Raw genomic sequence first — 27,850 nt, forward strand, 5'->3', positions numbered from 1 at the left:
TCATGAGGAGTGAACTATAAATGTAACTTTCAGAGTGCTAACAAGGTTTTAATATAGCCATAAAAGGATACATTTACCACCCCCTGGCCACCATGTTTTTCAACAGTCCAGAACCATTTTTAATCTCATACAAGATATCATTTAAACAATGTTCTGACCAAGTTTCATGAAGACTGGACATTAAATGTGACTTTTAGAGTGTGATCAAGTTTTTACTATAGCCATATAAGGAAAAATGCCCCCCTCCTGGCAGCCATGTTTTTCAACCAAAACCATTTTCAAACCTTTCCAAGATATCATTGAGACAAATCTTCTGACCATGTTTCATGAAGATCTGACAATAAATGTGGCCTCTAGAGTGTTAACAAAGTTTTACTATAGCTATATATTGCCATATAAGGAGAAATGCCCCTCCCCCTGGCAGCCATGTTTTTCAAGCAACCGAAACCATTTTCAAACTCATCCAATACATCATTAAAACAAATGTTCTGACCATGTTTCATGAAGAGTGGACAATAAATGTGAATTTAGGGTGGTAATGTTTTTTCAACCAATTGAAACCATGATCAAACTCGCCAAAGATATCATAGGCAAAAATCTTCTGAACAAATTTCATGAATAAGGGACAATAAATGTGGCTTCAAAAGTGTTAACAAGGCAAATGTTGACGCCGCACAACGCACGACAGATGGCTGACAAAGGGCGATCACAAAAGCTCACCATTAGCACATTGTGCTCAGGTGAGCCAAAAAGAGTTCAATTGATATATACTGATATTTCAAATGTTAAAAATATATACCAAGACCTGGTTAGACTTACAAAAGTGGTCCTGAAATAAATAAATATAGACAACTAACCCATGCGAAAGACAAAAAAATCTTACAGGACATAAAGTGCGATATAAAATAAAAACTTATAAAATTTTCGGACATAAGCGGCTTTTTACTGGACCTCGTTCTTCTTTGACCAAACAAAATAAAATAAAATTTATTGATTTTATTATTATTATTATGACGTTCACAATATTTAACAATTCTAAATACAATAAAATTAAAACTTAATTTAAACCTATTGTATGAAAACATATGGTACAACTTTCAGTTAAAAGTGAAGAAAATTGTGTGTATACGTTACAAGTAATTTTATACAGAAATATAAAACACTAGTACTCTCATAGTGATGATCAATATGGCCACGTTCGTGTTGAAACAGGTATTTTTCCCCGTTGCATACCCTTTGTGACTTTTGTTTACTTTTAATTGCTGTTCACTTTCCAGCCATACCAGAAAGAACGTGTTTAGTGTTTATGTGGTATTAATATTCTCGTTATATCTCGACGTTACTCTGTACATATGTTCTAAGCGGCAGCTGTAATTTTAGAATTGCGCTTGGAGTTTGTTATGTACTAGCAAAGATTGCCGTTCGAATTCATTTTATTTTAAAGTTAAAAAATTTATCGAAGTAAAAGAAACGTGAAACAGTTATTTAATTACATATTCCTAGTGTTGTGTTCATTTTAAACCAAAGTTTTACATATTGTTTTTTATTGTCGGACACAAGGTCCGTCAATTTCTCGTGTCCGACAGTTTTGGAGATATTATTGGACCTCAGCAAATTTTATCAGATATGTTGGAGGAAAGTCTTTCGCATGGCTTGTAGAGAACAGTTTCTACTTAATAAGAGTATGATATTTGCATTAGTCCTTATAATTTTAGGCAGAAACAAACTTTGTTGGCTCAGAAAACTGAGTGTTGATTCACATTCCACAAAATTGAAAACATAGAACAAAAACATATTACAGACCCCAAATACCGGTTTATGTATCGATAATTGCATTAGCGTTGCTAACATCATATTGTGAAGAAAAAAATATTTTCAGAAAAACTAACCCCACTTATATCTGTACAGATACCGGTATATCATGTTCAATAACAACCAATCAAAAATTATTTACAAAATTCCAATTATTAACAATCAATAACCATCTTTTCAATTCTAAATTCTCACTAAAATGACAACTAATCACAATCTCATTTACATCTTTCTTCAGAAATTTTGAAGCAATACAATTTTTGCATCTTATCAGAAAGCACTGTGCTACTTGCCATGCATATTTCTTGGACATCATATAAAGAAAAGGTCTATCATGAATTCCCAGAGGTCATAACCCCGTGTGAGCCAATATCCAGAAGAATGCAGCTATCATGAACAGCAACCCCACTATGAGAACAACTGCACTGTAGGAAGCTGAAATGACACAAGGCCATCACACAGTTTTAGAGCATTTACATGCATGTTTACAATGACATCATAATGAATTACCTCCTTACCCTGATATGACACAGAAATGAGTGACGGACTCAATGTGAACAGTTAACCAAGCATAATGGGCCAGACTGTTTCTCCACACATATATCATTTCACAATTAAGACAACGACCTTCAAGCCTGCACCATAGCTGGTGCATACAACATGAAGTCTTGAAATGATAACAATTGTGCAAATTAGCTAAAAAGATACAGAACTGATGTTCACATAAAATCACAATTACCATAAAAGAACTAATCATAATTTCAAGTGTCAAATGTGACCTTGACCTTTAACAAGCAAAACTGCTGTTTTCTAGCAACAAGACTTCTTGATATAATGATAATTTGTGCCGATTTATTTAAGAATCATATATTGCCTGAACTATTATGGGTGGTGAGGGCAACTTATACTCTCACTATAAACATTACCATTAACATTAGCATGGCGGATGTATAAAAACTGGACATAATTGGTGTTTGAAATAATAGATTGCATAACGATTATTGGCACAATAATGATAACAAATGACTCACTGTCCCTATTTTACATGCACAAAATTCATTCAAAACTTTCAGATTGAATAAGTTTCACGAGAGAAATCTAGAGCAGGTACGGTATTCTCTCCAAGTCTCACCTCTGGTAGGCTCCTGGTGCAGGCGTACAGTGTTGTCAGCGGAGATGCTGAGCAGGCTGAAGTCCTGGGCGTCACTGACAGCAGCCACGCTCTCCGACACCGGCAGGAACGACAACCCTGTCACGAAGATGTTGTGGGCCTCCTTCACGTAGTACAATTTCTGAGAGAGGGAACAAAACAAGCAGGAATTATTATATGGGCCACTCTCTGGGAAAATGGTGCTTAATCCATGTGCATGCAGCATCCTCCAAGATTTACTTGTGCAGTCTGCATTTATGAAATATTTTGTTCAAAGGAAGTCTCTTCTAAATGAAAATCTATTCTTAGCGAAAAAAATCATCCCTGATTAGCCTGTGCTAGCTGCCCCAACAGGAAGAATTATCCAACAATACCTAGTTTAGCACATGAAGTGTGACTATCCTTAAATGCCACATAATGGATGTTGAAGTAAGTTGCGATAAACATACATTAGCAATTTTGAAGAAAGGATAAAATAAATTTCTACTGCATATCTTCATATCATATCAAGAAATACATGTACGTTTTTGTTATAATTATAATGAAAAGTGTGCAAGAACTTTTTTGGACAGGGCTGCTACTTAAAAGGTGCTTCTATGAACAGACAGGTGTTCATTAATATTTCAAAACAAACAAGAAACCGTCGGAGACGGGTGATGCTCCCCAAAGATTTTTTTTCCCACAATATTACACTATATATTCAGATAAAAGGAAACGTCTTGAGGGGCATAACTTTGGACAAAATAATACGATGGATGGTTTAGCATCTTAAAAATTTCAAAGGGCCATAACTCTCTAAATATATCATCTAACCAGAACCCACAAATAACATGCGCATCTCCTCAAGGTAGTTAAGCTTCCCATAAAGCTTCATTGAATTCCAGTCAGTAGTTGGAAAGAAATAGCCCGGACAAGAATTGCATTATATGTACAGTTTATAGAAAATTTCAAAGGGCCATAACTCTGTGAAAAATCATCCGACCATAACCGGCTGATAATATGCACGTCTCCTGTTGGTAGTGAAGCTTCCAATAAAGTTTCATTGAATATCGTAATAAGTTGCTGAGAAATAGCTCGGACAAGAATTGCACTATATGTACAATGGAAAAATTTCAAAGGGCCATAACTCTGTGATAAATCATCTGATGAGAACCGGCTGATAATATGCACATCTCCTCTTGGTAGTGAAGCTTCCCATAAAGTTTCATTGAATTCCAGTCTTTAGTGGCTGAGAAATAGCCCGGACAAGAATTGCACTATATGTACAGTTAATGGAAAATTTCAAAGAGCCATAACTCTGTGAAAAATAATCCGACCATAAATGGCTGATTATATGCACATCTCCTGTTGGTAGTGAAGCTTCCAATAAAGTTTAATTGAAATCCGGTCATTAATTGCTGAGAAATAGCCCGGACAAAAATTGTGCATGGACGGACGCACGGAATGACAAAGCAGCGACTATATGCTCCTCCCAAAAATTTTGGGGGAGCATAAAAACTCTTCTTTGAAGCAAGGGAGAGGGGTATTATCACATGTAAAATATCTGAGACAGGCTCTGTGAAAAAGTTGTTAAATGCATGTGCGTAGAATGTCTTCCCAAATAAGCCTGTGCAGTCTGCACATGGTAATCAGGGACGACACTTTCTGCCTAAACTTGATTTTTTCTAAAAAGAGACTTTCTTTAAACGAAAAATATCATCACGGACAGCACTTAATAAACATGCATCAAACCCCTTATTTACACAGCATGGACCATTTTATAAATGGCATTGAACAAATTTCTGAATGTGAAATATCAGCACATCTTGAAGAATGCCTATCACTTGAAACTTAAAGAGCATTGGGTTTTATTGTCAAGAAAATGATCAATGAGCTATCTTATCCAATGACACATCTTATACATATCATTTCATTATAGCAAATATGGTTATTACAGGGCAATAAAGTTGCCTGCATCCTACTTTGACCTTGAAAGTCATTTGTGTTCTCAAGATTATACACCAAGTAATCTTTGTTACTGAATAGAGTCTTGTTCTGAGAAAACTGGGCTTAATACATGTGTGTAAAGTGTAGTCCCAGAATGGCCTAGTGCAGTCCATACAGGCCCATCAGATTCTACACTTTCAGCCTTAACTGGATTTTTGTTTAGAAGGGACTTCCGTTAAACAAAGCATTTCATAAAAACCAAAGTGTCATCACTGATTAGCCTTGGGAGACTGCACAGGCTAGTCTTGAACAACACTTAACACACATGTATCAAGCCCAGTTTTCCCTGATATAGGCTCAGTTAAGCCCATACCTGGAGACTGAATGAGATGTACACTGCCACACTGCCTGACATCATCCCAACTCCAACATACACACCATCTGGACTGAAACAACAAAAGGTTAAACAATTGTTTTCAACAGTCAACAGGATGGCAAAGTGAAATAAAATCCTATGTCAATTCCAGGTCTATTTGAGAACTTATCCTAAGTAAGTGTTCATTCTTGTCTACAAGTGAATTAGGGCTTAAACCAAGAGTTCACTTTTTAGTATCTGTCAAATGGCAATGCAAAAAATATTAAAATAACTGAAATATTCATCCATGGTTCAAAAATTTAATTATTAAAGAAAATTAATGATAGCTCTAGAAATAAATCATGTTAATAAATCTCTCATAAAAATAACAAACAGAAATCATAAAAACAATTAAAAAAGCAATCCCTGAAGAAATACCAAACTGACAAGACAAGCGTTTTGGAAAATATAAACTGGGTCTCTTTCTAGTGAAGCTATAACGTGTTTCAATTTCAATTTAGAATTGGAACTTATTGGCAATCACTGTAAAAATTACGCCAACCTGACGGCCATGGCTGAGAGGACCTCAGTTCCAGCGTTCATGATAAGACGTGGCTTGAACGTCTCGCCATCCCACTGGGCCAGGAAGCACGGGTCTGGTTTGCTGCTACGCTGCACAGGAATGTTAATGGTGTACAGGTTGTGTCCCTTCTCTAAGCTCCCATCTCGCACACCAAATCTGTAACCACAATAGGCACCATATGATGCCACTCAGCTGACTTTTTTTATTCAAGAATGGTTTATATTGACAACAGTTATATTACTTAAGATGGAAAATATTACATAATTGTACATTTGCTCATACTTGAATAGAGCATTGTGATCCAGATTCAAAGTCTAAGATTTAACCCTTTGCATGCTGGGAAATTCGTCGTCTGCTTAAATGTCGTCTGCTGAATTTCTAAATATAGCATTTTCTTCGATTTTTTTTTCAAAGAATACTATCAGAATAGCAAACAGTTTGGATCCAGATGAGACGCCACGTTCTGTGGCGTCTCATCTGGATCCAAACTGTTTGCAAAGGCCTTCACAACTCGGTTCCCTCGTGACCTTATTTTTTGACAAACATAAACCAGATTTAAACTCAGCCTAGTTATGTTAAGATAAACTTATGACCAAGTTTATTAAGATTAAGTTATTTAAGTGGCTTCTGGAGTATTAACATGGTCTTTCTAAGATTTAACCTGTTGACTTAGATTAGGACGCATGTCATATCACCAAAGTTGGAACTCAGCATAGCAATTGTAAAAATAAACATAATGATCTTTTTTCATTAACATTGGAAAATAAGTGGCCTTTAAAGTGTTATTTAACTAAAGGTTGACAATGCACAATGAACCACACAAGATGATGGATGCTGGACACATGGTAACCACAAGGGGACATAACTCAACAAGACTATTGCCAAGACCCCTAAAGGTGAAACTCAACCATTTTCAGATTTAAAAAAAAATATATTTGTTGCCATAGCAACCAGAATTCTTGACGTAGGAACAAAATGAAATGATGTGCATAATGTCCATATTGTCTGTGCTTCAAGTTTCATGAAAAATATATGAAGAACTTTTAAAGGATTGCAGAATCCAGAAAAGTGTGACAGACTGACTGACAGACAGAGCGCAAACCATGTCCCCTCCGGTTTCACCGGCAGGTGACAATAATGTGTAGATCACTGCACATGAAAAGCGTGTCTTGCATATCTATACTTCATGGTGATATCAAAGTTCAAATAAATTCATTACCTTATGAAATGCGGAAGAGGTTCACTCCAAATAACATCATGACAACCTATAAACCATATTGCAAACTTTGTTTGCGGTGGTATAGCATAAAGCTATCAAAGACAGTTTATCCCCTGCCAAAGGTGAATTGTTGTCTGCTAAGGCTAATTAGGCACGACACTTTTTATACATGCATAAGGCTTCATTTTCCCAGAGCAAGACTCAATTTAGAGTTGATGTAAAGCACATGTTACATGGACACATTAATGTAAAGCACATGTTACATGGACACATTGATGTAAAGCACATGTTACATGGACACATTGATGTAAAGCACATGTTACATGGACACATTGATGTAAAGCACATGTTACATGGACACATTGATGTAAAGCACATGTTACATGGACACATTGATGTAAAGCACATGTTACATGGACACATTGATGTAAAGCACATGTTACATGGACACATTGATGTAAAGCACATGTTACATGGACACATTGATGTAAAGCACATGTTACATGGACACATTGATGTAAAGCACATGTTACATGGACACATTGATGTAAAGCACATGTTACATGGACACATTGATGTAAAGCACATGTTACATGGACACATTGATGTAAAGCACATGTTACATGGACACATTGATGTAAAGCACATGTTACATAGACACATTGATGCAACTAGAAGGTGCGTGTACCTGCAGGCCCTGAACCTATGCATGCCTGCCTTGCCTGGCCATTCCACATCCATGTGCCTCTTGCCATCAGCAGTGTTCCACACAGAGAACGTGTTGCCACGTGATACTGTGACTATCTATGAGAAAACAGGAACAAAAACTAATACTGGGATAAAATACAGCACATGTTCTGTAGTATTTCTTCACAACAACAAACAGAGATAATATTTCTTGTCAATGTTCTGACAAATGAGATATCAATTGATTAGTTGAACAAGTATTTTCTTTCAAAAGCACTCGATATTGATTACTAACATGTTTAGTTACAATAGGTTGTCATTTTCTCTGAACTTTATTGTTAAAGTCTAATAAAAGATGTGTTCAAATATTTTATTTGTCTTATCCTCTTTTAATTCTTTACAACATACCACTGACATTTTTCTTGTATAAAGTGTTTTTCAATATCTAGAAATTCCTTAACAGTTAAAAACTTACCCTTTTACCCTTTGGACAAAATGCTATGTCATCTATTTCTGTTTTATGAGCTTCAATGTCGTGAAGTTTTGTAAAATCGTCGACCTGAAAACCCCATCAATAAAATAGACACTTGACAAATAACAGTCATATAACATGTTGACAAAAAAAGACAGTTAAAAAGCAATTTCAAAGACATTAACACAAAAGCTGCAACCAAAATGTGTGAGTATAAAGGCTTATTATTTGTCATGTAGAAGTTCAAACATAAGTTTTAATTTTAGTTTTCAGAAAGTTTGAACTTAAGTTAAAAATTCAATTTAAGAATAAGTTTTACAAGACCTTAGTCACAAACGTGACTAAAACTATACCCACACTGCTTCGTCATATGATTATCAGCACTGCCAATGGCTATTAGGCTTATTTCAAGTTTTAACACAGAAATAAATGGATCACTGCCTGTGAAAATTGACTCACGTACATGTGCAATTCATGGATATAACATGTTGTAAGTTTGAATTAAACTGCCTTTGAAATGTGAAAGTCTAAAAACTTAGACAATTGTATGCCTTTATCATAAAAAGGCTACATTGAAGCGCACATAACTCCATAGCATATGGTTGATTGCACATCCAAATTGAGTCTTGCATATTTACACTTGATGGTAATGACATATTTTAATTTTTAATTGAATCACTTGAGAAATGTGAAAGCTTAGAATATTTTATGCCTCTGCCATAGAATGGGCCATGTTCAAGGGCACATAACTCATGAAAAATGTGTTTTGCACAACAAGTCAACAAAACGCAGGAAAGTGTTGATCACTGCGTATGAAAGCCTATCTACATTTTATGGTGACGGCATATTTCAAGTTCCAATTTAATACCTTAAAATATATAAAAGTAGGTGGCTCCTCAAAGTTTCAACATGTTCAGCATAAAAAATGACTTAGTCCAAGTGCCATTTAAAGCTCATTAACACTCAATGTAAACGAATATTTCGTACATTTAAAAAAATTAAGTTCACACATAAAAAAACTCATGAGAACTACATCGTGCTCCCAAAGCTGCCTGAAGCCAATGTCGCATTCGCCTGAAAATGTTCAGATATCGTAGCCGGAAATTCACATGAAATATATTGTTGCACAAAAAATATAAACGAGCATTTTGTTTCTTGTTAAATCTTTGTTACCAGACCACGTCTACCGTTTAAATTTTGGCTATTGCTATAGGAAACATTGATTTTGTATGAGTCAACTTTATTTTTTTAAATATTGTACGAAATATTGGTTGATTTTGAGTTATTATGTTCTTTAACTCAGAAATATGTGGATTGTGATGGAAAATTATGTTTTCTAATCTTTACTAAATTGTGCTTACACATTTTCAGTTTCAATTTAATGGATTGAAACATTTTTAGAAGTTTGTTCCACTAACTTTTTATGTATGCGAAAAAAGCCTACAAACCAACCAATACAAACAACACAAACAAAAAATACACCCACAAAATCCCTTAAACAAACCAACAAAACCAACCAACAAAGGGACCAACAGACCAACTCATTTAAAAGCCTTTAATTCTTCATAAAAGCAGCCCATGTACCTTCCACACCCTGAGATGTCCATCCCCGCCTCCTGTGGCCAGAATGCTTCTATCAGGACTAAACTGAACACACTTCTGAAAACCTCCGCCTTTTAAAAAATCTGTTGTTACTGTCCGTAAATTAAGAACTTCAAACGAGATATGCTTGGCACTATCCGACTCAGTGTTTGTGTCTGTTCCATTAGGTTGTGTCTCACTTTTATCATCAGGTTGATTTCTTCTTTTTAAAGAGTCTATTGTTGTCTTTTGGTCTGAAAAAAAGATATGAAAAAAAACAAAGGCTGAACACCTGTTTACAATCATGTGGTTAAAGTAAGCAACTGTATAATAACATTTCTCTGAAGCAAACATCACGTTTCTCTAAATTGTGTGACTTCTTGTTTTTTTACTGTTAAGCAGTTATAGTCATTTATGGAATTTTTAAACCTTTGAATCATGTACAGAACCTATAATATCCTATTTATTACTTACAGACAGGTTCACTGACCTGAAATTCTATAATATACTTGACCTATCGAGAAAATCAAAGCCATTCTATATGATAAATTGACAAAACATTCAAAACACAATGCCCCCTACTGCGCCGCTTTGATTTATTTTCATTTTTGTATCATTTTGCAGATACAGATAATTATCTCCCTTTAAAGCTTATTACTTCCCTTGGATTTGTTTTTTTACCTTTGACCTTGAAGGATGACCTTTCACCACTCAAAATGTGCAGCTCCATGAGATACACATGCATGCCAAATATCAAGTTGCTATCTTCAATATTGCAAAAGTTATGGCCAATGTTAAAGTTTTCGGACGGACGCACAGACGGACTGACGCACAGACAGTTCAACTGCTATATGCCACCCTACCGGGGGTATAAAAAGTAAATTTTGCACAGTACCTTTCTTAGAAGGGCTAATGACTTTATATTTTATTGAGAACAGATGGCATTCATCATCCATGCCAGCAGCTAACAAATGGTTTCGTCCATCAAAGGCACAAGCGCTGTTCATGGGAGCCTGGGGACCCACATCATGACGACACACACTGCTTGCCATGTATCCATCTTCTGTTGCTCTTAATTCGTATATTTCCTATCAAAAAGAAGTACATGCATCAGAACGTTTAATGCAATTTAATTTACTTCATAGCACTCGTGCCAACTAAAGTTTGCTTTACTGAGACAAAGACATGAAAAACTAAAGCAGTTATGAGATTATGACTCGTGTTCTTTGAATCATACACTAATATTTTTATGTCATTACACATCACATCGTGTTCTTTGAATCATACACTAATATTTTTATGTCAATACACATCGTGTTCTTTGAATCATACACTAATCTTTTTTATGTCAATACATCATGATTATTGTATTGTTTTGCTTGCAAAAATTTACAAAAATACATTATTTCACTTACATGTACTGCTTTTAAACTGGCCCAAATGCCAAAAGGCTGTGATGAGAATATATTGATTTGGGCAAGATGACAAAATTCCTGACTGCCAAAAGGGAAGGTACTAAACAGATGATTTTTTTTTAAATTACAATTTCTTTATCAGTAAAATTTTTTGTCCCCGTTGAGCAAGTTCAGATGAATTTTAGCAATTTTAAATTTTGGGGCTTGTAAAGCTGACGTTTCCTGAAAATCATTCAAAGACTACACTGTAATATCAATTAAGTTTTTAACAATCTCCTGGGGGTAAGGTGAAAGTTGACATTGGGAAAACACACATCTTTATTCATTCTAATTCAGGAATCACATATAATAATACAAACATAATCAAGGTGTGGCAAACAGTGGGTTACAGGACAAGGGTCAGTCTAGTGTCACATTTTTGAGAGGTCACTTCTCCCATGTCTTTTGTTAAGGAGAAGTGGGAAGAAATTAAGGAGAAGTGATGATTTGGGTTATATGATACATATATCTTGTAACAATTTGCCACTTTTAAATATTGTATACAAAATGTAAATAATAAATTATGTGCATTGAATTATCTAAGTGTTTAAGAAAAGAACCATCAAGTATGAGTATAAAGGAAAAAAACACACTCATATCATTGACATATTGGCATATGCATGAAAGTACATAATATATTATTGTTTTTTTACTCATACGGGCATAGGGGCATAGTGAAGTCAATTCTTAGATTTTTTTTTACATGTGGTTGATTCAAAAAAGAGCAAAAAAAGCACAAAAAGCCTGTTTAGGGGGATATTGAAGATCATTAGGGGCAGTTTGGTGGGAGAAATATTGCAGACTATAAATATACACCATTAATTTTTATTATTTCTTATTATAAGTTTAATACGGGCAAAAGCCTTTGAAGCGGGCGTTGACCGTTTATTTGTATAAATTTTCTGAAATACAGAGAGACATTACCTTATAGGCTATCAAGTCAAATAATTCCTTATAGGCTATCAAGTAAAATAATTCCTGCTGTCATCTATTTTCGCGATGGAAAATCAAAGACCGCTGGAGCAACATAGGCACTTCGACAAACGCTACATGACACGTAGATGCATTCCTCAAGAAATAATACGTCATGGCAGTGATTATTGTGTAGCGAATCGTACTCTATGTTATTGTATTATATGTTGTTCAACGCAAAATGCGATTTTTTGTTTTTCTTCCTGTTTTCCTGTTTCCCGGCCTAACGCCTTTACGGGAATAAGCCAAATACCAAAGACTGCTATACTAAATTTCGCGTTCACTTTTTCCAAACATAATGTTCAGAAATATAACCCGTCTAAAATGTATTGCCTAAATCCCGACGCAATTAATCGAATAAGATTAGTCTCGAATTTATTTTATTCGTTCAATTCTGCACCTTATTTTTATTATTATCCTCATAAATTAATAAAAATATATATTTAAAAAGCCGTTTTTGTTAAAATCATTAACCCCAGCGATGTTTAGAGGTCTTAAATTTAAAGGGAGGTCACCACTGCGAAAATAACAATACCGAAATCCAGCATCCGGTGTGTATTCCCTAATTCCGGTCGCGAGCGGTGCATTTTTGGTATTCGTCTGCAGCAGATATTGAGGGAAGAACTGTCCTGTTGAGAGCTCCTGGTCTTGGTATATTTTATTTAAAAAAAAAGGTTTATTTATGAATTATAATTGAGAACTAAATAACAACAACCAACTTAAATATAAATTGGTATAATTATCCAAATAATTAACAAATTTCACATAATTTCTTTATTCCAATCCACATTTGTGTTATTCAAAGTACTGGTAGTCAAGAAACTTCACGTATTCATGTATTTATGATATAGAAATTTCAACATTTAATTTCATACTCATGTAATTCAGTTGTATATATTAATACTTGAAAACGTCTTACTATTTATTTTTTATTAAACCAAACTTTAGTATTATCCTTAATGTTCTAAGTTGTGTGTTTCCAATTTCAGCCTCACCATAGACCAGGGCTCACAACCAGTTTTCAAACACAACATGCGCAGCCTGCAAGATGAGTTGTGAGTATAATTTTTAATGTTATTACAATCACACTGTCATTTTTAAATAGCTTTAAAATAATTAAGCTTTTGCCCGTAAATTAGGTAACACCTATAATCATATTACCTAGTCTTGTAATCAGGATTTTTTAAGTTCATTGAAGCTTTTAAGTAAAATGTGTATTACAAAGTAACTGGGGTACAGAAAAAGGCAATCATCCAATAAAGTTAATTTGAATATGATTGTCTTTTAAATTATTTATCTGATATATGAAGATAGTTTCTAGACGCAAGTGAATACTCCTTAAGAACCGTGAGACTACTCTGTTACAGGCTACTACCAAAGATACACTACGCGACCCGTGTTTTTTGCCTAATTTGCGAAGTCAAGGCGGGCATTTTGCTTTTTGGGTGGAAAATCACCGCAATTTCACGTGACTCGTCACTCCGACGTCGCGCGAGAGCAAGATAATCTTCGCGCTAAATCCCCTCAATGTTGTGATGATTCGCTGCGATTCGCCGCAATTCGCCGTGATAGCAGTCGATATCGTTGACATCGATGATTCGCCAATTCATGCATATAAACCGAATCGTATCGATAACTGTATACATAACGCTTTTCTAATGTTCACAATTATCAAATAATCCAACACAATTGCAACATCACTACCGAAAAATAATCTTAAACATTTATGTCGGTAAATATGTTTGAGAATTTCATTAACACAACTATATGACTACGTCATTTTTAAGAAGTGTAAAGAGTATAGTGCATAATGTGGAACACAGCTTTCATTGGACGAGCGTATTTCAATTTAGATCGAATGCAATACGATCTTACAAAAAACGTTTTATTGCGTCATACGCCTTCATGTAAAAAACGTTTTCCTCCTGGAAATTGTGCTATTAATGCATAATATTATCAAAACATTTTTTCGACACGTAAAGCGTTGTAACAAATTAATATACAATTCAAAACAATTATACCATATGAATTAATGTTCCGTTAAATTCCCAAATGAGAATAATAATTTATAATCCGAAACACACTTCCAATGTTTTAATGTTAGCACGACGTTTACAAATGCTTCCAATATAGCCATCATGTATATTTTCCGACAAAAGAGCGCGAAAATTATGCGGCAATGTACAAGGTCAAGGTAAAGAGTGTGCAAGTATTGATTTTTTTATACAAACTGCGTAGCGCAGAGAACATTGAATTCTGTTGATTTCGGTTAAATGTTTCTTTGGTATTTTTAAAACAGTTATATCGCCAAAAGTTTGATATTTCTTTTAAAGTCATATCAAATCAAACACGCCGTATCCGTATCGTTACTGATAGAAGTAAAACATAATACCTTGACGTGTATAGTTTTTTTGTCGTGAGAGACCATCCGAGTAAACGCAAAAAAATATATACAAACTGTTATTTTTTGTAAATGCCCTTTGATCCATTATCGCACTTAATTGGCAGCGCAATCATGTTGTTTCTGTGATTGTCACATCTTTTCACAGTTTGAACACGTACAAAGAATGCCATTTAGACACTAGAATAAACACTATCACCCGCTGGGCAGTCACAATAAATAATCAAATGTTGAGGTTTTTTTGTTTTGGACGTGAAAACCCAGAAAAATGCATGTAAATTATACATCATCATATTTATTTAACTTTGCGAATGCTTAGTTTTACGTTGATATACTCGTTTTTTTCAGCAAAACAAACACAATATTTAATGGCTTTAATATATAGGCAATGATGTAATAACAACATAATATATAACACAATATCATAATAACATGTACTTAAAAATAGAACAGTAATGTTTTTCCGATTTCCGGCTTATCAAGCATTGTGAATGTATGTACAACGCTCGGAAAGTAACGCGAGTAACACGAGTTATCCGCATTGGAGTCTGAAACAGAAAATAAATAAGTATAGCATAATCTAGTCCAAATAATTAGATGTAATCTACCGATTACATTTAAACTTTAAATGAAATTGTTACTTAAACAATTTTCCTTGCCTTAAGGCGCAAATATTTTGCTAAACACTGTTTAAAGAAGGGCTATACGTTATAATTCTTAATGAAATGCAAAAATAAGTATTAACATAATTAACACCGTCAATAAACACACAAGGTAAGATCAAAGTTTAAAAGGAAAACTTATACCATATTTCTCGTAAATTACCAAATTATTAGTTTCGTCTAATTCAAATACCATGTATAGAGAAACAAGGTATTTATAACCGACCATTGACGAAACACTATGCAACTTTCAATTTACACAGTGCTACGCTACATGTATATGGCAACAATATGGAATTTGAACAGTGGTAGTGTATTCGGGCCTGGAATATAATTGATTGTAAGTGTTAATAAACATTCTGCTAATGCAATTAGTTAAATAATGTTTACATGTTATGTTCAATAATTATTGCATGATCATTCTGCGCTGTTATATTAATTTGGAGCCGTTAAAGCTTCCGACATTACTTCATCAAGTTCGTGTTGGAACAGGAGTATTTAAGATAATACGCCCATTGTATACAACAACAACAAAAGCTTTATTATTGCAATGTTTAATGTAAGTGTATACATATATGTTACATGTAATGTATTGTTACCCTCAATGAAAATCGCTTAAAAAGGGGAATCACGGCGGTACGCGGTGATTTGCGCTGATTCGCGCTGATTGCGCAACAGCGAGATACATCGCGCGACGGTCGCGGAGACATCACCCAAATTTTCTTGTCGCTCAGAAACACTGCGATTTGTCACGTTGCATCGATTGCGGTGATGCGAGAATCGCGGCAAAAATCACGGGTCGCGTAGTGTACATCATTACATGAATATACTAACAATTTCCACTCTGTATGGCCGGTCACCTTTAAGCCTATTTCCCATCAACGGGGTGCTTTGTATTATACATATGTGCAACCGCGACATTTTTAAGTAGTTCCTGAGCCGACAATGACTAATTGAGGCTTAACTTAAGCAAAAGTAGTAAGTACACAGGCATCATTTAGACAGATGTCAACTGTTTGAGACCAGCCAACAATAAGACGCGCTTACAATTGAATTTGCTACTCCGGTCTTTGCTTGCCCACCACCACCAGCAACGAGAAAATGTCTTTCATCTAAAGATTTTACAGTATACATCGGAAAATCAGATTTTGCTAGCAACATTCCCGTTTTCGGAGCCATGTTGGCAAATTTGACAGGCTTGATTATAAAAGTAACAAAAGGTTAAAAAACACTTGTTAATTGCGGTTACACCGACTCAAAGTTGCAAATAAGATCAATTTGGACTTGGCAATGTTTAAATGCTAAACTGTTCGACTTCTTTTAACCATCTGAATTTAAAAAAAGTAATAATGGCAAACAATAATGTATGCAACTCGTTATATTTATTCCCATTTGTATCGCACGGTTGATGTCATTATTGTGAGTATTTTAATTAACCTTAACTTAATTGCGCTCTTGGTTAATGTGATGTCATCTGTTGTTTCTTCATATAGCTCTTATGCGTATGTTTAAGTAAAGCGGATTTTTTTTATCAATTCCAGATTTACTCAATCGTAGATGATTTAAAAAAAATGGAATAGTGACTAAACTACCAGTATTTATTATAAGTTAATTAAAAAGCCTCGATTACGAAAATTAATGCATATGTCGAAATCTTCTCTCAGAAAGAATTCTTGAAGACACATTGCGCATGCAACTGTGCTAACAGGTCGCGAAAGGCCTTACATAATATCCTTGGAATCGGTTGCTGACATCTATGACTCTAGTCAGATGATTTTTAAAATACATTGATATGTTGAATATAGTATTTTTATAGTAGTAGTTCATAAAATTGTCCCTATCACTGATATTAATACAGTCTGCAAACTTCAATGAAATCCTAAAGTTCTGGTAGTCAATGTAAGCCTACAAATTGCCTCATTGGGTTGTCTTCAAATTATTAATATTAATCAGCTAATCAGCGTGACGCTCTATTGGATTTTTATTCGCAACGTGTATGAGTTTAGAGCCAGATGGATTAAATCAGAACCACTGCATCCGTGCGTCTTGACTCGGTCAGCTGCTGGAGCGTGCGCGTCGCGACCGAGGCGAGAGTCGCCCGCAGAAGATTTTCTCACCTGTACATATTTCCTTATAGAGGGGAACTTCTGCGGGTGGCTCTGCTAATCCAGCAGAGTCCGTCACCCTCGAGCCGGACGTCTCCCACACTGCTGGGATTGCTGTCTTCTCCAAGATGCAGCGGACTTGTCACCCGCTGTTTATCGTCGAGAGTTCGCCGGCCCGGACCTGCCAGAGGTCCCGTCTGAAGAGGGCCGGGGACGGCGGGACAGCAAGACCATCAGTGTGGGGGACATACGGGACGGACCTGTGTCTGTGCTTTGCGCGGGGGGAACCCAAGAACATCGAGGGGGTGGCTTTAAAGAGGGACCCCGGGGCGGCGGTACCTAGTGCGCTCAACGCGCTGGGGAAACCGTCTCGGGGATGAAGACGACGGCTGATGACGACAAGTTGGCCATAAAGGCGGAGCTGTGTGCTGCAGCGATGCTGCGTTCAGACATGAATTTGTCTTTTGAGATTGTCTAACTACCAGTGCACATTAAGGTCTCATTGGCCACCGTGCACTGGTCTATTTGGATCTAAATTATTTCTTTGGCGAATACCCGGGAAGCCGGGGTAAATTTGACCTACTTTGGCTCTAAATTAATCTTTCTCCCCTGAAAGGTCACAGGGGCAGGTCGGGCTACCATAACCTCGTGAAGAGGCCAGTAGGACCTGTAAATAAACTCTGAAATACACACACACCGTGCGTCTTGAATGTTCAATACCAATTATGTCGTATGGACATTGAGTTGAATATACATTAATGTAACTACCGGTAGTTGCGAACATAGATATTCGACCCATATCCCACTGTAGAAAATTCGCGTTATGGTCGATTCAGTACTATATTGGCGCCTTTAATATGTTATTTTAAATATTCTTGTCAGTTTTATTTACTTAAAACGGAATATGACGTAACATATGTGAATAATTGCACTGGTAATGTAATAATTCGCTCATTAAAAGGTGGGCCCTTAATGACTCGCCCCTCGACAATTATTTCAAAGATGCTCGTCCCAGCGAATTTTTTGTCATAAATCTGTTGTACAGTCATAAATTCGTGTACTGTTGATGAAATTCTACGTGTGTAAACAAATTTAGTTTGTAAAAGTGTTATTGTTCGTACGTTACTGAGTTCATTGAAATTTTGTGATAAAGCCTCAGTTTGGATTTTTGTTCGCAAGAGCGTCTTTGTGTATTGAATTGTTATCAGGAATTATTTATGCTCTTATATGCATTATAAATAATGTTTTCATCCAAGTTTGAACAATCACGAATTGACTCAATTGCGCTCCATTTAGCTTAATGATTTTTAATGAGCATAGTTCTGGCATCTTAACCATTTTAACACGTTAGTAAACATCTTATGACTTAGTATTATGACAACCACAATAATGTCGACGGGTCTAGATCATAGCAAATTGTTTAAAATTATTGCGATGATTTATGTTTTCAAAAAATCGTTCCACGCTTCTTGCATTTTTATAAATATGTTGGTTGTTGGTACAAATATACACAGAGTTAACATTCAGCTGCATCAGCAGGTGTGAAGCTTACTATACATTTCGGCTCTTAAATATATTGACAAACAGCAATGCACAAGAGTCTAAGTCAAGTATAAATAAAATCTATTAACGACCACATCTCATACAAGCTCTAAGTAACAGCTTTCTGAGATATGCTTAGTTTCTCAATCGCCATCATCAAGCTTGATAATTTACTATAATGTAGCCATTAATCGATGTCCTCGTGTAAGCCCCGTTGCACTTCCTTTTCCGTTAAGTATTCGCCATGGATAAACTTCAACCCATAAAATTGGCTAAAGTAAGCATTTAGACGATATATATTGCGCCTTATGTTGCAAAAATTATTTCTTTATTAAATATATAAAAATTGAGCTGTTCCGTCGCGCCTTTTCAATCAGTATTCAATGAATATTTTGAACATTTAATAAGATTTCGCGACATGTTATTTAATAACATTCATTTATTCATCGATTATCTTGTTTATTTTCAGGTTGTGAAAATCCTTGGCCGAACAGGCTCACAAGGACAATGTACACAGGTTGGTAATTCGATAATTGTGTCAATAATTATGTTCTGGAGAATAAAAGCTTTATCAAGTGCAGAAAAAAGGGTATCAAACGATTCCCTTAAATCTAGCGTAGCCTTATTTCAATCACTTTATTTACAACAAGAATGCGGCTCTCGTAATGATGCCATGCGCTCCAAGGATTTTGTTTCACATTACTTAGCTTGGAAATAAATACACAACCTGAGGAAAAAACAAGTATAATTGCATTTCAAAATCTTACTTCAACTGAAATATTCCAAATGAATACCTGTGCAATTCAATTTATCCGCTCAAATTCATTTAAATTCAAAATAACTTGCAAAGTGAGGAAGACAAACTGTGTTAGTGTAAACACAACACTCTTGTGTATTTGATTTATTTTAAAGAAAATTATTTATGACTGAAAAGTGCGGATATGAACAGATAATGGTTTTTAAATGTATTTTCCTTTATTTTTGTTTTATAAAAATCGCTCTGTGACAAAAATACCCATCGCTAATGTGTAATGTTATGATTTAATCAATCAAAAAGCGTTTTTCATTGGCGTTTTAATTCAGCAACTCCAAATTAATATCAGCAGAGGTGTCAATTTTCAGGATTATTCCTGAATTCAGGATTTAAGCCCTCAAGGAAAATTTTTGATATTGATATAAAACAGAGGATTGTTTTGGTTATTTTAAGCATTCTTGTCACAAAATGTCATCTTCAACACAAATTATTGACCTTTGGCATTTTGTTTACAAAGGAAAGATAATTTAATTAATAATTAAAACTCTTTTGACTCTGTCCCCCAAATTCTAGGGTGATTTTCAGGATTTAAGATTAAGGCCAATTGACACCCCTGTATCAGCGAACATGAATGACCAGTCAGACCACCACTTTTATTTAATTGCTCTATTTTGAGGCAGTCTTAACATATTTATCACATATTGTGAATTTTTAATTCAACAATGATTTGTTCATAACAAAACTGCAAAAAAAACGCATAAATATTGCCTATATTCGTTCATATTCGCACTTTCGTTCATATCCGCGGATATGAGTCATATACCCATTTTAGACGGACCGTATGTGCGCGCACATCGCGTTAATAGGTGACATGACCATATACACATGTTAAGTGGATAAGCCCTGTTCCTATTGGATGCTAATTTTATCAAATCTTTTCATAGTATTATATATGCCTAAAATCTATTTGAAATAATTGCCAACGTTTGTGTTTTCGCTATTCTGAGCACTTTCATGTTTCAATGATGCTCAAAATTAAATTGATCGATAAAACAGCAACTTGTTAAATTGAAAATAGAAGGTATAAAAAAGTTAAATTACTGTTTTGGATTTATAAATATGTTCATTGAATCGAACTTATAAGTTTTATTGCCTAATGCCTATTGCAATCGAGTACTCTCGCTTTTTGGATGTGACCTATTGATACCTGGTGAATAACAGGCGTAGTGGATGTACTACGCGGGTGTGTATGGAACTATCGGTTTAGGGTGGTTAAACAGGCTGTAAACAATCAATTTTTGCACGGATATTACGGGAATTAAATAAATCTTAAAAGGTTAATCATTGATTGCGGCATTGTTTGCGGGTGTGTATGGAACTATCGGTTTAGGGTGATTAAACAGGCTGTAAACAAACAATTTTGGCAAGGATATTATGGGAATTAAATAAATCTTAAAAGGTTAATCGTTGATTGCGGCATTGTTTGCTAATATTCAGAAATACTTTTACTTGTTTCCTAACTGTTAGATACAAGGTTACTGTAAATCCACGAATATAATACGCCCTCGTGCATAATACGCACCCCTGAGTTTGGTCAAAATTTATCGGTAAAAATTGAAAATCCGAGTAAAATACGCACTAAAAAAATCAGTGTCTGAAATAGGCCATTTCCGAAAAAATGTGTCAATATATTTTTGTGTTGTGAAAATAGCAAATCAATTTGGTGTTGTCAACTATCTGCTAACCCGGTACAGTACACTCCACGCGTTTTCCCCAATTTCCCTCCATACTCAGCGGGGATTGACCTGGAGGGAGATTAAGAAAATCCCGCTATACGCGGCGTTTGCATGATTTTGGACGCGGCGGTTAACTATCGGCAATACTGATAAGCCGACGCGGGGGCCCTCGGCATTGGCAACGCGGGGGAAACTCCGCGTTTTACGAGATAACGATCAATTTAATTTTGTTTGACTTCCTGATTTTCAAATAAAATTACATTTATTACAAGTACATACATGTACCGTATACGTGCGCTTATAAGACGCCCTCGCTCATAAGACGCACCCCGACTTCGGACTTTTTATGGGTGGATTTCAGACTGACTGGCGTGTAAGACGCGGTCAAATTTTGCCGTATTCATCGGCCGGAAAATGGCCGAAAAATGGCAGAATGTTAAAGAAAATCATCAATTAGTAAAACATTGAGAATTTTTCAAACTCGCGCTGCATACAAAAATTACAATTAGTAATTCACGCAAGTCTGAAAAATAAAACAATCAAACAACAAAGTAAATAATATTTGTTTATTTTATGATATATTAGTGGGTTTTAATTTATTATCAAGTATTATTCATACAATAAAAATAATTTTTAAATTGACAAAAATTTTAACAATAGCGTATTAATCATTTGCCCTAACAATTGCAAACATATTACGTTCGTAATATCAATGCACAAGCAAAATTGATTGTGTTAGTCATCTTTATTGCATTGTTTGACAGGTATTGAAATCTAATAGGCAGATATTTTGAAAGCGTTTAGTTTTATTACCTAGATTATGCAAATTTTACGCCCATTGTCTATCAACAATAGGTAACGCCTACTTTCATAAAATTAGCCAATCGCGTGATAGAGTGATAGACTCCGAAGCGCAGATCGAAATCATGTGTCAAGAAGAAAGCCATATGCGGATAATTGCATGCGGTCGCTCTTTGCTCCCGTCGTTGTTGGCCCCTAATAAATAATGTGTCACCGGCAATAGTGGGTAGTCTGAATAAACGTGTTTATTTAACAATTGACAGTTGCAAACTGGTAACTTATTTTAGAGGATACCCTAATTACCAATTATGTCTAAAAATTAACGATGTGGAACAAAGTCGATCAGGTGATACAAACTTGTCAAATAGCATTTGTAATCGGCAGCGTGTTTATTAAACAATTGACAGTTTCAAACTGAGAATTGATTTTGCTGTTGTTTTAAGCATGTTGGCATCGTGTAGCCGCTTACACACGTATACTATAATGGACAATTTATATGGCATTTAACGACGTCGCGCGCAGACAATCGGGTGATAAAAACTTTTCAAGAATAATCATGGACAATATAATGTCTTACGCCCCAAAAATAACAAAATTCAAATTAAAAATAATAGACAACAAAATCAGTAACAATACATTTTATTACAAATAAATCAGTAACTGAACATAGCGTTTCGATACACGGTACGGGCCAATACAGACTTTAGAGAAAATGCAAATGGCTGCCGCGATGATTCAAAACAACTGACAAGTGTCCAACTTGGCTAGCATAAGCCCAGTAAACTCGATATTTTGAAATTTTGTGTTTATTTTCACCAGTATCTCGCTTATAAGACCCGACCCCAACTGTAACTTATTAATTTAAGTCTCAAAAATGCGTCTTATAAGCGCACGTATACGGTACGTGTAGTTTAATATTTACAATTAAAAAAAACAACCAAGATAGATCGATCCCGACGTGGTTGTAGAAATAGTTGTTGTTGTATAGAAAACTCGTTGATTTACGGCACACAAAATGTCGTCTTTTAACTAACACTTACCAATTAATACAGGGCTTGCACTAAGAAATAAATTTTGGAAGTCCTGACTTCCTGCCCTTTACTTATGGAAGTCCCACTCAAAAATGTTGGAAGTCCAAACATCTTTAATGTTGATGTTAACGGAATGTCAACTGCGTTAATGATCACAAACTCTTCCCATCCATTTTGGGTCACTTTAATTCTGTGAAAGTAACTAGATATATCATACAACAAGGCGGAGACTACCCAAGGCTTTAAAAATAAGGAGAAGTTTGGAAAATCAGGGTATAAGTTTGTGCAAACAATATCGACTTAAAAGACAAAACATGTTGCACCTTTTCATCACATATTTATTGTCATTTTATTATCCTCATCCCTATGACTGCATTTGCAACAAAACACAATCTTAATGAATGGTCATGATGGAGCATCTAGAATATCAATTACTGTTTATCCGAATACTATACATGTCCGAAATATGTACACTTAATAAATGCCTTACCAGTTTAACTTTAATAATCCAAACTTTCCATGTTGTTATCTGGTTTAACAAACCTTATCAAATGCTTGTTAAATCCATTTAATGTTTTCTCCATTGAACCAACATTACTTGTAATTTGAATCACCAGCTTTGAACTGAACGCGGGTTGAATGTTGCAATAGGTCAGCCATTTGCAATGTCGAAGGTCATGACGTTGCAATTTAATTCTACTCGGATAATTTAAATCTAATCCAGGAATGTGTTTTCTGAATGTTTCTGACTAGTAAAATGACTTGTTAGTATAGAAAATGAACTGTGATTCCAGTTTATATAAGATGGTTATTACTCGTAATTATCGGTGGATTAACAAACTGAGAAAACTCGCGGGACCTAATACGGTAGTGAATCTATGTAACAGGGGTGTCAATTTACCGAAATCTAAAATCCTGAAAATCATCCTAAAATTTGGGGACCAGAGTCAAAAGAGTTTTAATGATTCATTAAATTATGTTTCCTTTGTGAACAATATGCCAAAGGTCAATAATTTGTGTTTAAGAGTGACATTTTGTGACAAGAATGCTTAAAATAACCAAAACAATCCTCTGATTTATATCAATATCAAAAGTTTTCCTTGAGGGCTTTAATCCTGAATTCAGGAATAATCCTGAAAATTGACATCTCTGTGTAATTAATTAAACTTTGATCAGTTTTGTTTTTAGCCGGATTTTTTTCAAAAAAATCTCGGCTTATAGATTGATGTTGTCGGGCGGGCGGGGGGGGCGGGCGGGCGGGCGGGGTGGCGGCGTGCTCGAAAATGTTAAAGTTCTTATTTCATGGTATAACTTTGGTATGCTTGGACCTAGAGTCTTCAAACTTGACATGAAGGTTGGCCAGGATTAACAGATGACCACTGGTCATTTCAAGATCATTCATTTGAAGGTCAAGGTCACTGTGACCTTCAATATAAAAAATGTTAAAGTTGTTATAACTTTGGTATGCTTGGACCTAGAGTCTTGAAACTTGACATGAAGGTTGGCCATAACTAGTTAGTAACCACTGGTCATTTCAAGGTCATTCATTTGAAGGTCAAGGTCACTGTGACCTTGAATGTAAAAATGTTAAAGTTCTTATTTCATGGTATAACTTTGGTATGCTTGGACCTAGAGTCTTCAAACTTGACATGAAGGTTGGCCAGGATTAACAGATGACCACTGGTCATTTCAAGGTCATTCATTTGAAGGTGAAGGTCACTGTGACCTTCAATATAAAAATGTTAAAGTTGTTATAACTTTGGTATGCTTGGACCTAGAGTCTTGAAACTTGACATGAAGGTTGGCCAGAACTAGTAAGTAACCACTGGACATTTCAAGGTCATTCATTTGAAGGTCAAGGTCACTGTGACCTTGAATGTAAAAATGTTAAAGTTGTTATAACTTTGGTATGCTTGGACCTAGAGTCTTGAAACTTGACATGAAGGTTGGCCAGAACTAGTAAGTAACCACTGGACATTTCAAGGTCATTCATTTGAAGGTCAAGGTCACTGTGACCTTGAATGTAAAAATGTTAAAGTTCTTATTTCATGTTATAACTTTGGTATGCTTGTACCTAGAGTCTTCAAACTTGAAATAAAGATTGGCCAGTACTAGAAGATGACCACTGGTCATTTCAATGTCATTCATTTGAAGGTCAAGGTCACTGTGAGCTTAAATGTTAAAATGTAGCCCCAGTCCCAAAGCAAACAGACACTATCCCAAAAAACACGAAAGGTACTTTCCTGTCATTTAAATCAAAAATCCGGCTTCAATGCGGTCATCTCCGACCGCGGAACTCTTGTTCTTTAATTATTTTTGCCGTCTTTCTTTTACCGTGCCGTCTGCCGAAAACCAGCAGTTATCGCCTAATCATTAGACAACATACGGCACGCGCAAAGAGGCACGAGTGTGTTGTTAAAGCAACCAATATTAAGCGACTGCTTGTAACGGTCAATTTGCGATCCGCGCGGGGGGGGGGGGGGGGTAAATTGTGTAACCGTTAGATAAACAACACACAATAAACTTGCTACCGGTAATCACCTGCGGGCGGTAGCAAATATAAGGAGGCGGAGTTTAGACTGATCGAGACGTGTGCAAAACACATTGAGTCGGCAGAAAGCAGTGTTGATTGAAGTGTTATTTTAATCGACAGCTTACGTCACGGGTTGCTATTTTCGGCGTATGACCAATTTTAAGGAAGTACAGTGGACGTCATGGGGTTTTGTTATCGGCGTATGGAAACAATTATCGGGCGTAATATACGGCCGTACGCCGCTTAGTGCAAGCCCTGTTAATATAAACACAGTTTGCAACATTGTTTTTATTTTGATAATTTAATCCAAAGTTTTCATGTTAGCAGGTGATTTTCTATACTGAACATGTAAACAAATGACCCTATTAAAAGTTGCGATCCATTAAAAGTCTCGCGAATCTGTGTGAATTTACAGTTTGACGTTATCAAAGGAAAGCCGCTATCTGTCTGAAGGCATAACTTACTCAAGTAAACACATTCAACGAATGCATAAGGAATGGTTTTAATTGTCGGAACAAAGTCGATTCTCTGCTCACTAATGCATTGATTTTCTCTTTGTAGGTAGGTTATTCCATTAATTGCTAAAAGAAGGTGGTAACTAATGAGTTGATAGTTGCATTAAATATTCACAGTTGTATTCTAATTGCGTCGACATTCAAAACAATGTTTACCAGTAATTATGGACCAAATCGGCAGAGTGACATTCACACATGTTAATCCCTTTTGTCAAAACACCGCAAACAGCAGTCTTCACAATAGGTCAGTAGACAATTTGCGTATTTTCATAACGTCAAACACTTAATCCAGTTCCGCCCAGATGTCTTCTTTAATCAGTTTACAGTACAATTACTGTTAAAATAATTACTCTACTAAAATACCGTAACGATAAAGATTCGGCGTGCTCGATTTGAAATTATTTTGGAGAAAATATCAACTTATTCGCGATATAATTTTGTTAAAAAATACCAAAGAAGCTTTTAACCGAAATCAAAAGAATTAAGTGTTCTCTGCGCTACAAAGTTTGTATCAAAAAATCAATACACGTACGCTTTGCAGAAGAATACCTTTACCTTGTGCATTGCAGCATAATTTTCGCGCGCTTTTGTCGGGAAATATACATGATGACTGTATATTGGAAGCATTTGTAAGCGTCGTGTTAACATTTAAAATCATAGTGTGTTTCTCATTTGGAAATTTTAAGGAACATTTATCCTTATAAACTTTAAACGATCACCTGGTGTATTAATTCATATTGTAGACGTACCTGTGAATTAAAAAGTATATTAATTTTCTATAAAATTATCTTTTTGACGATGCTGGAACAGCAGCGTCCAAGGTTTGATAACCAGTAAAAAAATTCTTCACAATGGCGCCCTATGTAAAAGACCGAGCCAGTCCGATTGAGATAACTCGATTTTTCAGTTACTTCCCTTGGCATTCGCCACTGCGTAGAAAATTGCTCGTTGATTTTCATTGATAACATTCTCCAAGCAGAGTTGTCGTTCGTGTTGATAAAGGTAAATATTAATAGAACAGCATATCCTGGGGAAACAGATTCAATAAGTGTATCAGAACGTTAATTTCAAATTAGTAATTTTACATCCATTTTATTTTTATGGACCAATGAAACAACTATATATTTTCTCTATTTTGTTTGATATTTGTTCTCGATTTAGTAAATAAATTGCGAATAAAAACATGTAAAATTAACTTTTTACGTGATCACAAAACTAATCATGCGAACGATTTCGAACCTGCAAATTGTAAACGCTGCACTGCTATGATATATATAGATAAAACAACATTTCTTTGCGTAATTTTTGCCCCCCCCCCCCCCCCCCCCCCCCCGCAGCATTTGACCATATAAAAATTAAAAAGTATTTCAGTACAAAACAAATAGCTGGAAATTGCAGCTATCATTCAAAATTCATCCCAACTGTCGTCAATCTAATCTTATTAGGTAGGAGTGCTAGACACACTCCAGGTCCCAACATTATGCAGCCTCAGCGCGGAGGTAACTCAATACCTTGGCAAAACACAAATACACACACTGGATGCAGCCTAGGCGCGTATA

General features: G+C 35.5%; 1 protein-coding gene across 2 annotated transcripts; it reads right to left on the reverse strand.

Moving 5' to 3' along the window:
- Positions 1 to 1,360: 1,360 nt before the first annotated feature.
- On the reverse strand, positions 1,361 to 16,462 carry LOC127861373 (prolactin regulatory element-binding protein-like). Of its 2 annotated transcripts, none has more exons than XM_052399771.1 (9): positions 16,322 to 16,462; positions 10,681 to 10,873; positions 9,789 to 10,039; positions 8,208 to 8,291; positions 7,734 to 7,849; positions 5,806 to 5,982; positions 5,262 to 5,334; positions 2,945 to 3,104; positions 1,361 to 2,247 (listed from the first exon to the last, which is right to left on the reverse strand). In XM_052399771.1, the coding sequence occupies exons 1-9, from the start codon at positions 16,451 to 16,453 to the stop codon at positions 2,162 to 2,164; spliced, it is 1,272 nt and encodes a 423-aa protein (XP_052255731.1). In that variant the 5' UTR covers positions 16,454 to 16,462; the 3' UTR covers positions 1,361 to 2,161. The 2 variants fall into 2 exon arrangements, with proteins under 2 accessions (XP_052255731.1, XP_052255732.1); XM_052399772.1 differs by lacking the exon at positions 16,322 to 16,462 and adding an exon at positions 12,164 to 12,840.
- Between the last annotated feature and the right edge of the window lie 11,388 nt (positions 16,463 to 27,850).

This window comes from Dreissena polymorpha, chromosome 16, assembly GCF_020536995.1.
Source record: "Dreissena polymorpha isolate Duluth1 chromosome 16, UMN_Dpol_1.0, whole genome shotgun sequence".
NCBI lineage: Eukaryota > Metazoa > Mollusca > Bivalvia > Myida > Dreissenidae > Dreissena > Dreissena polymorpha.

Coding starts and splice junctions, on each gene's coding strand:
- LOC127861373 (XM_052399771.1), bottom strand. CDS start 16,453: ATGGCTCCGAAAACGGGAATGTTGCTAGCAAAATCTGATTTTCCGATG. Junction 8,292..9,788: donor GACATCTCAGGGTGTGGAAG/GTACATGGGCTG, acceptor TGGGGTTTTCAG/GTCGACGATTTTACAAAACT. Junction 2,248..2,944: donor GCACCAGGAGCCTACCAGAG/GTGAGACTTGGA, acceptor GTGTCATTTCAG/CTTCCTACAGTGCAGTTGTT.